This window comes from Dendrobates tinctorius, unplaced genomic scaffold (assembly GCF_039654945.1).
Source record: "Dendrobates tinctorius isolate UK_male_01 unplaced genomic scaffold, ASM3965494v1 ptg000060l, whole genome shotgun sequence".
NCBI lineage: Eukaryota > Metazoa > Chordata > Amphibia > Anura > Dendrobatidae > Dendrobates > Dendrobates tinctorius.
This window is the reverse complement of record NW_027361728.1, coordinates 8,131,316-8,143,433: the sequence shown is the minus strand read 5'-3', so window position 1 is coordinate 8,143,433 and position 12,118 is coordinate 8,131,316. Positions and strand designations below refer to the sequence as shown.

Sequence of the window (12,118 nt, the reverse complement as noted above, 5' to 3'; positions counted from 1 at the left end):
GGCTACAAGTCCATCTCCAAAGACCTGAATGTTCCTGTGTCTACCGTGCGCAGTGTCATCAAGAAGTTTAAAGCCCATGGCACTGTGGCTAACCTCCCTAGATGTGGCCGGAAAAGAAAAATTGACAAGAGATTTCAACGCAAGATTGTGCGGATGTTGGATAAAGAACCTCCACTAACATCCAAACAAGTTCAAGCTGCCCTGCAGTCCGAGGGTACAACGGTGTCAACCCGTACTATCCGTCGGCATCTGAATGAAAAGGGACTGTATGGTAGGAGACCCAGGAAGACTCCACTTCTTACCCCGAGATATAAAAAAGCCAGGCTGGAGTTTGCCAAAACTTACCTGAAAAAGCCTAAAACATTTTGGAAGAATGTTCTTTGGTCAGATGAGACAAAAGTAGAGCTTTTAGAGCAAAAGCATCAACATAGAGTTTACAGGAGAAAAAAGAGGCATTCAAAGAAAAGTACACGGTCCCTACAGTCAAACATGGTGGAGGTTCCCTGATGTTTTGGGGTTGCTTTGCTGCCTCTGGCACTGGACTGCTTGACCGTGTGCATGGCATTATGAAGTCAGAAGACTACCAACAAATTTTGCAGCATAATTTAGGGCCCAGTGTGAGAAAGCTGGGTCTACCTCAGAGGTCATGGGTCTTCCAGCAGGACAATAACCCAAAACACACTTCAAAAAGCACTAGAAAATGGTTTGAGAGAAAGCACTGGAGACTTCTAAGGTGGCCAGCAATGAGTCCAGAACTGAATCCCATAGAACACCTGTGGAGAGATCTAAAAATGGCAGTTTGGAGAAGGCACCCTTCAAATAACAGGGACCTGGAGTAGTTTGCCAAAGAAGAATGGTCTAAAATTCCAGCAGAGCATTGTAAGAAACTCATTGATGGTTACCGGAAGCGATTGGTCGCAGTTATTTTGGCTAAAGGTTGTGCAACCAAGTATTAGGCTGAGGGTGCCAATACTTTTGTCCGGCCCATTTTTGGAGTTTTGTGTGAAATGATCAATGTTTTGCTTTTTGCTTCATTCTCTTTTGTGTTTTTTCATTTAAGACAAATTAAATGAAGATAATAATACCAAAGAATTTGTGTTTGCAATCATTTTCAGGAAGAAACTGAATATTATCTCACAGAATTGCAGGGGTGTCAATACTTTTGGCCATGACTGTAGAAAAGGCAAGAATTAGCTGGGTAGCAAGGCAAACTAAGCAATTGTGCGCATATTGTGCTATATATTATGATTACTGCAATATATTAACCACTTTCCGACATCACGCCTAATAATACGCTGAGGTTGGATACCCTCCCTTTGGTGCAGGCTCCGGCGCTGAGCCCACATTTTCCCAGCACATGACAGCTGTTTTGAACAGCTGACATGTGCCCAGAACAGTTGCAAGTGGAATCACGATCCACCCATTGCTATTAACCTGTTAAATGCCACTGTCAAACTCTGACAGCGGCATTTAACATGCGCATCTGGCAATTGCGCCGGAAATCTGCCCATTGGTGACCCTGTCATGTGATCGCGAGTCACCCATGGGTTGACATGACAACCAGAGGTCTCCTGGAGATGTTTATACTTGTCAATGGCAGATTGCCACCGGGTGGCGCTCATAGCAAGTCAGCAATTCTGCTACATATAGGCAATCTGATCATCGCCTGTATGTAGCAGTGCGAATCAGGATGTAGCAGCTTCTAGCCTCCCATGGAGGCTATTGAAGTATGTACAAAGTAAAAAAATGTTTTTAAAAATATGAAAAAAAAATATATAAAAGTTCAAATCACCTCCCTTTTACCCCACTCAAAATGAAACAATAAAAAAAAAATCAAACATACTGTACACATATTTGGTATAGCTGCATTCAGGATCACCTGATCTATCAGCAAAAAAAACGGATTAACGCGATTGCTAAATGGCGTAGCGAGAAAAAAGTCAAAATGCCAGAATTACCTTTTTTTGGTCACCGCGACACTGCATTAAAATGCAATAACGGGCGATCCAAAGATCGTATCTGCTCCAAAATGGTATCATTAAAAATTTCAGCTTGGCTTGCAAAATATAAGCCCCAACCCAACCCAAGATCACGAAAAATGGAACCGCTACGGGTATCGGAAAATGGTGCAATTATTTTTTTTTAAAGAAAGTTTGAAATTTTTTTCCACCACTTAGATAAAAAAAGAACCTAGACATGTTTGGTGTCTATGAAATCATAATGACCTGGAGAATCATAATGGCAGCTCAGTTTTAGCATTTAATGAACACAGTAAAAAAGCAAAACAAAAAAACTGTGGGATTGCACATTTTTGCAATTTCACCGCACGTGAAACTGTTTTCCAGGTTTTTGAAAAATATAAAAGTTATGGCTCTTGGAAGAAGGGGAGCAAAAAACAGAAACACAAAAATGAAAATACCTCCGGGGGTTAAGGGGTTAAGAGGATAAACACTCTGATGGGAGAAGGGCTTCTTAAAAGCTAATTCAACACTTAGGCTGGGGTCACACTAACCGACGCAAAATACGGTCCGTAGTTTTCATGCGTAATACGGATGAATGACCCCTAAATAGTGCTCCATATGTCATCCGCAAGCAAGGTGTGGTCGCGTATTTTGCGCATGTCAGCATCCATATGTAATCCGTATGTAATCCGTATGGTATCCGTATGGCGAGATTTTCTCGCAGGCTTGCAAAAAGGACATTTAACGGTTTTGAGGCCTGCTAACTATTTAAATCATTAGCCTGCACCCTATTTATTGGCTCAGGAACAGGTGGCTGCCTCCATTCTGTCCATTTGTGACCTTGCCTTGACTAGGTGTGTTGCTGTTGTATGTGCAACATGGCAGACAGTCTGAGTTTCAACACAACTGAGCAGGTTCTCTTCAACTGGCTTTTGTCACGCCGCTTTGGTCAACCATACCCAGTGATAGTGGATCCGCGGAGGAGGAGACGCAGGTGGGTTCATCCACTTTTGAGGAAAAGACTCACAAGAGGTCATTTTCACCGCCTCTATTCTTCTCTGCGGGAGCATCCGGAAAAATTCCACCAATACTGTCGCATGAGCCTTGCAACATTTGATCTACTCTTGGAGACAGTGCGCCCTGGGATAACCTTTCAGGACACAAGGATGCACAAAGCTATATCTGCAGAGGAGCGACTTCTACTCACATTATGGTATGTACTAGACAACCACATTCTCTATGTTCATGATGTGTTGCCCAAAGTATGTATTTTTTGCTTCTTGGACTAAGTTTAATGCCCTCATCTTATTCCAGATATATTTAAATTTACAGACCAGAATGTTATGTGTAATATGTGCTGAATATCACTTAGTCATTGTGCGACCAAATATATGTGTGATAGTAGATCTGAATTATTAACAAGTTTGGTATGTATGTACCTTGTTTTTAGTTAATTTGTGCATTCTAAAATGTTACATTTCTGTTGTTCTTCAGCTTCCTGTCCACTGGCCTGTCTTATGCCGCCCTCTACCATGAGTTTCTCATTGGAAGATCTACCATTTCTGGCATAGTCAGGTCGACATGTAGTGAAATATGGTCAAGACTACATCAACTCGTCATACCCCAGCCCAGGATGGAAGACTGGTTGAGGATATCAAGGGACTTTGAGGAGGATTGCCAGTTTCCTAATTGTATTGGGGCCCTTGATGGCAAACATATCCGGGTGCGTAAGCCGCCGAACTCTAGCTCCCAATTCTTCAATTATAAACAATACTTTTCTGTTGTAATGTTGGCTCTGGCTGACCCTCAATACAAGTTTATAATTGTTGACATTGGGGCCTATGGAAGGACGGGAGACTCTAGAGTCTTCAATACTTCCATTATGGGTCGGCGGCTACGCACCAACCAGTTGGATCTACCACCACCACGCCAGCTACCAGGCTCCACTCAAGAATCAGTCCCTTATGTCCTTGTGGCAGGTGAGGCGTTTCAGTTAATGCGCAATGTCATGAGGCCATATGCCCGGCGCAACCTGGACCACCGGCGCAGAATTTTTAACTTGCGCCTATCACGTGCTCGGCGACTGGTGGAGTGTTCCTTTGGCATTCTTTGTGCCAAAAGGCGTGTACTCCAGTCTGCCATTCAGCTGAATGAACAAAATGTTAATGAAGTTGTTAAAGCCTGTGTGGTTCTTCATAACTTCACCAGCATACATCATTGTTCCTCCTCTGCTGCTGTTGTGCGTTGGTCAGACAATGTGCGTAGGGCGAGACCAACTATCAACCCTCAACGTAGACCGCTCTCTGGCCTCAAAGTGCGTGATATTTTCACAAATTACTTTATGTCACCTGAGGGGGAAACTTCTTGGCAAGAGCATGCTGTGTCTATGTTATAATTTTTTGGTTTATGTCTGTCTAAACATATATATTTAAACCCCTTATGATTCTATGACTAATTAATTGCATTGGTAAGCGTATGTTAGTATGCTGACACCGTTTTTTTGAATTGAGAGAGAGACGTAAAATGTAGAAGACAAATGTTTACTTTTGCCTTTTTTTTTTTAGCAAAACATATTATTGCCATATGAGAAATGTGGCAATGGGCCAAATTGACCTTTGTGCAGATGTGAAAATTGGGTACAATTAACATTTTCGGACATATAAAACAAACAAAATACCATTAGGCAATAACAAAATGGCAATATTATAAATTTTGGTACGTCGGGGGAGGAGAAGGCGGAAGACCAGCCTGTGCTTGCTGCTGGCTACTTTGCCCAACTTGGCCATCACCCTGTGTGGGGGCATACTGTTGCCCATGATGTGGGTAGTGTACTGCCTCCTGGGATTGTGCTTGGTACTGGCCAGAGTGTTACTGGAGAGGGGCCTCTTGTTGGGTCTGGTAGGCCCGTGTCTCATACCCACCAATATAGCCATGTCGTCCCCAACCAGGTTGGGACCAGCCTCCAACACTGGGTGGGAACAAGTGGCCATTGGTGAGGTTGGCTAGAGCCAGTCATATGTGGCTGCTGTTGGAAAGGTTGGGTAGGGGGAGGAAGGGGGTGAGGTGTAGGCCCATGTATTTGAGGATCCTCAGAGCCTGCTTGAGCAAACATGTGTGTGGGGTGTCTAAGGCGCATTAGATTTCATGGTGAAAGCTGCCACCTCTCCAGATATTCAAATAACTCATATGGGGTATTGGGGTGTGTGCTTGCATCAAGCAGGATCTGAAAACATCCTCGAATACGGAGCCTCACCTCATGGGAAAGGGCACGAAGATAAAGAGCCAGGCTGCGTGAGTATGCCTCCTCGCCATCATCACATCATCATTATTGACTCTAGCCAGATAGTTCAGTACCCCTGTGTCCACATTGGTGCAGGTATCTTGGGCAGGGATATGGCGCCTTCTTCTTCCTCGCCGGGATGGTCCAGCAGGCTGTGGGGAGCCCCGGATCTGGCCAGTTGGGCTGCTGCTCATGTTGCCCTGCTCCTACTGTATGGCTGGTGGTGCAGCAGCAGACGGTCCTGCTTGTGGATGTGGTCCTGGTGGTGGGGTTTGTGGCGCAGGCACTGGGTTTTCCTGAGAGGAATCTTCACCCATGCTTCTTGGAGGGGGAGAAGATGGGCCAGCCACCTCATCCCCTACAGACCCAGGATCTATGATGGGCTCGGTATCTGAGCCAGTTCCTCTCTCCGTAAGGTTGGACTGAGTTCTGTTATGAAATAGAACAGAGCCAAAAATAAATAAATTTTTTTGGCCCTGTAAAGTATCTGTGTAATGTGGTGTGAGGTATCTACTTACGGTCCCAGATCCGGAATAGGGGCGAGGAAGGAGAGGCGGTCATAATAGATGTATTTCCTCTTTATGTGGCCCGCATCACCACTCCTGGACCGCTGCTGACGTTCCCGCCTGTATTGGTCGCAGATGCTGCGCCAGCGTCTCATCACATCTTCCACTGCAATGTGACAGGAAATATTCTCAATTTCATATATTTGATAGGTCAAATTTGCTACCAGTAGCCTAGGCATGTGGCCTTCTGGGGTGTGCTTTCTACCCAGGGTGGCATATATAATTGGTGCATCCAGGCCAGATACACAGGGGCACAATAGTTCATGTATCAAGTAACTACACTTAATAACTTGGTTGGCTAGGAGGATGAGGAGCTTGTGGGCTGGGCCAAATTATGGCAGTGTAAAACCAGGGGTCACATCAAAATCTACCTGCCTCATGAGGCAAAAAGTACAAGCACAGGAAGGGGGGGGCTGATTCTAAATGCATTTTTTGAAGTGAGGTAATTCTAAACAGTTTTTGGGTTGTACTTACTCAGTTGCTGCTGCGCCTCACGTGGCCGATCACTAAAATCGTGGAACATCTGGCGACATATGCGCCTCCATGATGCCTCCTTTCTTGCCCGGTTGGCATAATGGGCATCACATTGGTCCCAGATTTCTGGCCGCTCCTGCACTAAGACAATCAGCATCTCCACATTGAGAAAATATGGCACCATGACGCTGCAGGACACCGTGGAGGCATACTTCCTGGATGTCTGGAGCTCTTTTTGAGCTCATTTGCATGTCTAAGCTTCCTGATGATGGATTGGCCCATTTCCTGTCACCTGCCAAAAGACCAGCATATTTCTCGCAAGTCACACGTGTGGTCCGTATGTAATCCGTTTTTGTTGCGCACCCATAGACTTGCATTGGCATACTACGGGCGTAGTACGCTGACAATCGCAGCATGCTGCAATTGGCAGGGACCGTAGAATACGGGCGAGAATTATATGGCTGTTGGAAGCTGCCCCATAGAGAATCATTTGTCCGTGTGTAATGCGTGCTTTTAACGCCTCTCACTCGTCCGTATTCCTCTCTAGTGTGACCCCGGCCTTACACATTGCATTTTTGGCTAGCTCAATATGGTCTCAATGTGTGAATGCAGCCTTTTTTTTAACAAGAACCTCTTCCAACACATGGTATTTCAACATCACATGCACGTGACATGTCCAGAGTTTCTTTCTTCATTCTCTAATATGTTTCACCTTCGCTATTTTTTAGACATGTCCGGGCAGGTTTCCTACCTATCTTGTAATCACTATTTCACTAAGCTCCTGTTGCAGCACAATTTATAGACATTGATGATACTATGTATCAACATAGTATAATACATAGAGTATAATATATACATAATACATAGTATAATATAATAGAGCATAGGAAATAATATACTGTACATTTATGAACAAAATGGCATTTTACTAAAATAACCCCAACATCTTGCGGTGTTTAAAAAATAAAGAACATTGATGAAACTTGTAAAAAATTGAATAGATACTTATGCACATTATGTTGGTAAAATGTGATTTACTTACATACAATTTCAGGCTTTAAAAATGGCTAATGCTGGGATTTCCTTTTCTGAAGAAGAAGCTTCAGTAGCAGCGACCTTCAACTCAAAGGTCACAAACATTTCCTGTGTTCCAGAACTGCTGAAGTAAGCAATGAAGCTAACCTGTCTAATTCCATCATGTAGTTATTTTTCATTTGTCCTAGTGATTTTATGTCAATTTATTTTTGCTAAACCTACGATTCTAAGGCTAGTTTCACATTAGTGTTTTCTTGCGCAGCGCATCGTGCGCAAGCAGAAACGCATGCAAAAGCGCACATGCGTTTTTGCATGCGTTTGCGTTTTTATGCGCATGCGTTTTTACCAGTTTCTAGCCATGTTTACACTTAAAACGCATGCATACGCAAATGCAGGCATACGCATGTCCATGCGCACACCTGCATTCCCACAGACTGTAATGCGTTGTTATGATGCATTCCATGCGCAAGCGAACGCATGCGTTTTTTTGACGCCTTTGGATGGACCCAAAATGCAACAACTAGAGTTGAGCGATACCATCCGATACTTCAAAGTATCGTATCGGATGGTATCGGCCGATCTTTAAAAAAAGTATCGGTATCGCCGATTCCGATACCGGAAGTCCCATTCAAGTCTATGGGACTTCCGGTATCGGAATAAGAAAAACCCTTTCCTGCCCTTGTACAGCCTCTCTGGGGTCTGTACGGGCCTTTCGGGGGGCTGTGCCGGCCTGCCAGGGGGTCTGTGCAGGCTCCGGTGGTCTGTGCCGGCCTGCCGGTGGTCTGTGCAGGCTCCGGGGGGCTGTGCCGGCCTGCCGGGGGGCTGTGCCGGCCTGCCGGGGGGCTGTGCAGGCTCCGGGGGGCTGTGCCGGCCTGCCGGGGGGCTGTGCCGGCCTGCCGGGGCGCTGTGCCGGCCTGCCGGGGCGCTGTGCCGGCCTGCCGGTGGTCTGTGCAGGCTCCGGGGGTCTGTGCAGGCATCGTCCGATGGGACTACAAGTCCCATCGGGCGATGCCTGCTACCATGACAGTGATTGACACATTAGCCAATGATGGGACAGTAGTAGTCCCATCATCCGGCTAATGTGTTAAATGTAAAAAAAAAAAAAAAAATTACATGCTACATACATACAACATGCATACTACATACATGCTACATTCATACTACATACTACATACATGCTACATTCATACTACATGCAACATACATACTACATATATACTACATACATACTACATGCTACATACATACTACATATATACTACATGCATGCTACATACATACTGCATGCATGCTACATACATACTACATGCTACATATATACTACATGCATGCTACATACATACTACATGCTACATACATACCACATACATACTACATATATACTACATGCATGCTACATACATACTACATATATACTACATGCATGCTACATACATACTACATGCTACATACATACTACATACATACTACATATATACTACATACATGCTACATACATACTACATGCATGCTACATACATACTACATGCTACATGCATGCTACATACATACTACATATATACTACATGCATGCTACATACATACTACATGCTACATGCATGCTACATACATACTACATATATACTACATGCATGCTACATACATACTACATGCTACATGCATGCTACATACATACTACATGCTACATGCATGCTACATACATACTACATATATACTACATGCATGCTACATACATACTACATGCATGCTACATACATACTACATACATACTACATATATACTACATACATACAATACATTCATACAATACATACATAGACATACAGTACATATAACATAGAGTAACATACTTACCAATACTTGTCACATTGTTCCCCGAAGCCATTGTCTTTCCGGAATAAATATTAACATAACAAACCACAAAAATACTCACCCACGATCCGAAGCAGTCCACGAGTGTGTCCCACGACGATCTTGGGTAGAGAACTGCAGCATCAGCTGTTGCTGCCGTTCTCTACGGGCTGCAGGAAACCAATGACGGAAGGTAGGTATCCTTCCGCACTGTATTCCTCCGCCACTTAAAAAAAAAAAAAGTCCCTAGTCTCACTTTATGCCATTGCTGTGTGGGAATTTCCCACACAGCAATGGCATAAAGTGAGACTAGGGACTTTTTTTTTTTTAAGTGGCGGAGGAATACAGTGCGGAAGGATACCTACCTTCCGTCATTGGATTCCTGCAGCCCGTAGAGAACGGCAGCATCATCTGATGCTGCCGTTCTCTACCCAAGATCGTCGTGGGACACACTCGTGGACTGCTTCGGATCGTGGGTGAGTATTTTTGTGGTTTGTTATGTTAATATTTATTCCGGAAAGACAATGGCTTCGGGGAACAATGTGACAAGTATTGGTAAGTATGTTACTCTATGTTATATGTACTGTATGTCTATGTATGTATTGTATGAATGTATTGTATGTATGTAGTATATATGTAGTATGTATGTAGTATGTATGTAGCATGCATGTAGCATGTAGTATGTATGTAGCATGCATGTAGTATATATGTAGTATGTATGTAGCATGCATGTAGTATATATGTAGCATGTATGTAGTATGTATGTGGTATGTATGTAGCATGTAGTATGTATGTAGTATGTATGTAGTATATATGTGGTATGTATGTAGTATGTATGTAGTATATATGTAGTATGTATGTAGTATATATGTAGTATGTATGTAGCATGTAGTATGTATGTAGCATGCATGTAGTATATATGTAGTATGTATGTATGTAGTATGTATGTAGCATGCATGTAGTATGTATGTAGTATGTATGTAGCATGTATGTAGTATGTATGTGGTATGTATGTAGCATGTAGTATATATGTAGCATGCATGTAGTATGTATGTGGTATGTATGTAGCATGTAGTATATATGTAGCATGCATGTAGTATGTATGTAGTATGTATGTAGCATGCAGTATGTATGTAGTATGTATGTAGTATATATGTAGTATGTATGTAGCATGTATGTAGTATGTATGTAGTATATATGTAGTATGTATGTAGTATTTTTTTTTTTTTTTTTACATTTAACACATTAGCCGGATGATGGGACTACTACTGTCCCATCATTGGCTAATGTGTCAATCACTGTCATGGTAGCAGGCATCGCCCGATGGGACTTGTAGTCCCATCGGACGATGCTTGCACAGACCCCCGGACATCAGCACAGCCCCCCGGCAGGCCGGCACAGCCCCCCGGCAGGCCGGTACAGACCCCCACAGGGTGCACAGCCCCCCGGCAGGCCGGCACAGCCCCCCGGCAGGCCGGTACAGACCCCGGGCAGTCCACACAGCCCCCCGGCAGGCCGGCACAGCCCCCCGGCAGGCCGGCAGAGACCCCCGGAAGGCCCGAAATGACGGCGCATCATGATGCGCACACACCGCGCATCATGATGACGTCAGGCCGTCAATCAACTGAACTTCCGATTCCGATGCCGAATTCCGATATTGAAAAAATATCGGAAGTCGGTATCGGAATTCCGATACAGCAAGTATCGGCCGATACCCGATACTTGCGGTATCGGAATGCTCAACACTAGCAACAACCTTATTCACGTTTACGTTTGCAGTTATATATTGGCCAAGAATAGTGTCTTTCCTCATGTACACACAAAAAATCTTATTCTGAAAATTTACTTTTGCAAGACATTTTCTAGTGTACAGCTAAGGCTGGTTTCATATTAGCGTTTTTTTGCGCAGCGCATCATGCTCATCCGATCGCATGCATCATGTGTACCTATGTTTAATACACCACACCTTGATAAAGTGCAGCGAAATGCGCGCCGGTGGTGGCGGGCTCGGGTCCAGGCTGACACAATATGGGTAAGCACTTTGCTTGGATAATCCATCATATTCTCTCTACCCTTGTAATGGAGATTATGGTTTAAATAAGGATCTTCATATATACCCTGTTTTTGTGTCTACATTCTGTTGGAGCACTGCAACGTTTTGTACATTTCCATACAAAGTGACCTTGGCCATCACTACCTGATCCTGTAGTGTATTATTTTTGTATTCCCTATATGACACATGTTTAATAAAATCTTTATATTTTTAGAATATCATGGGCTTTTTTACTCCTCTATGGTCCTTTGGTTGTTATGATTAAATTTAGGAGTGTCCGTTAGGGTGCCTATACTATCCCAATATGGTTGCTTATGGGCTTGGTATCCCAAAAGTTTTTATACCTTTTTGGTCTGTATTTATGATGTAAACTATGTATGGACCTGGAGCAGCGCTACTCTGTACATTGTCTGGTGGTGCTTCCTAGTCCTACTACATATTACTCTGTATTCAAGTAAATAATAGTACCTATCCTATGGATTGGTAATCAATGTGTTATTCCTGTCATGGTTTGAACAGGGTTCTTGCCCTGCACTCACAGGGTTAAGTGTTCGTGGCCTCTTTCTGGATCTGGGATGGGTATTTATACTCACTCTTTGCCAGGGTTCTCTGTCAGCTATACTGTTGTTCTGGTGTGTCTGACCCCAGGTGTGCGTGTATTCTGCGTTGCTTGTATGCTTCCCATGTATGACCCGGTCTGTTCCCTCACTCTGTACTCCGTCTCTCGTTTTGGTACTGTAGTCTTTTCTGGTTCTGACCTCCTAGCTTGCCTATCGTTACTCCATTACAGTTTGTCCCTATTGTACCGTCTATTGACCGTTCTGGTTTTCTGATCTATTGCTACGTCCTGACTATCCATTCTGTCTAACCCTTTGGTACTTATTGCTATCTTGTGCTT

General features: G+C 43.8%; 1 protein-coding gene across 2 annotated transcripts in view; it reads left to right on the top strand.

The window, feature by feature from the left end:
- Positions 1 to 12,118, top strand: part of LOC141092486 (probable cation-transporting ATPase 13A4) — a 260,800-nt gene that overhangs the window by 178,117 nt on the left and 70,565 nt on the right. For both annotated transcript variants that reach the window (XM_073578658.1, XM_073578659.1), the window contains exon 23: positions 7,336 to 7,445. In XM_073578658.1, the coding sequence (XP_073434759.1) occupies positions 7,336 to 7,445 (110 nt within the window). The remainder of the gene's footprint in view (positions 1 to 7,335; positions 7,446 to 12,118) is intronic.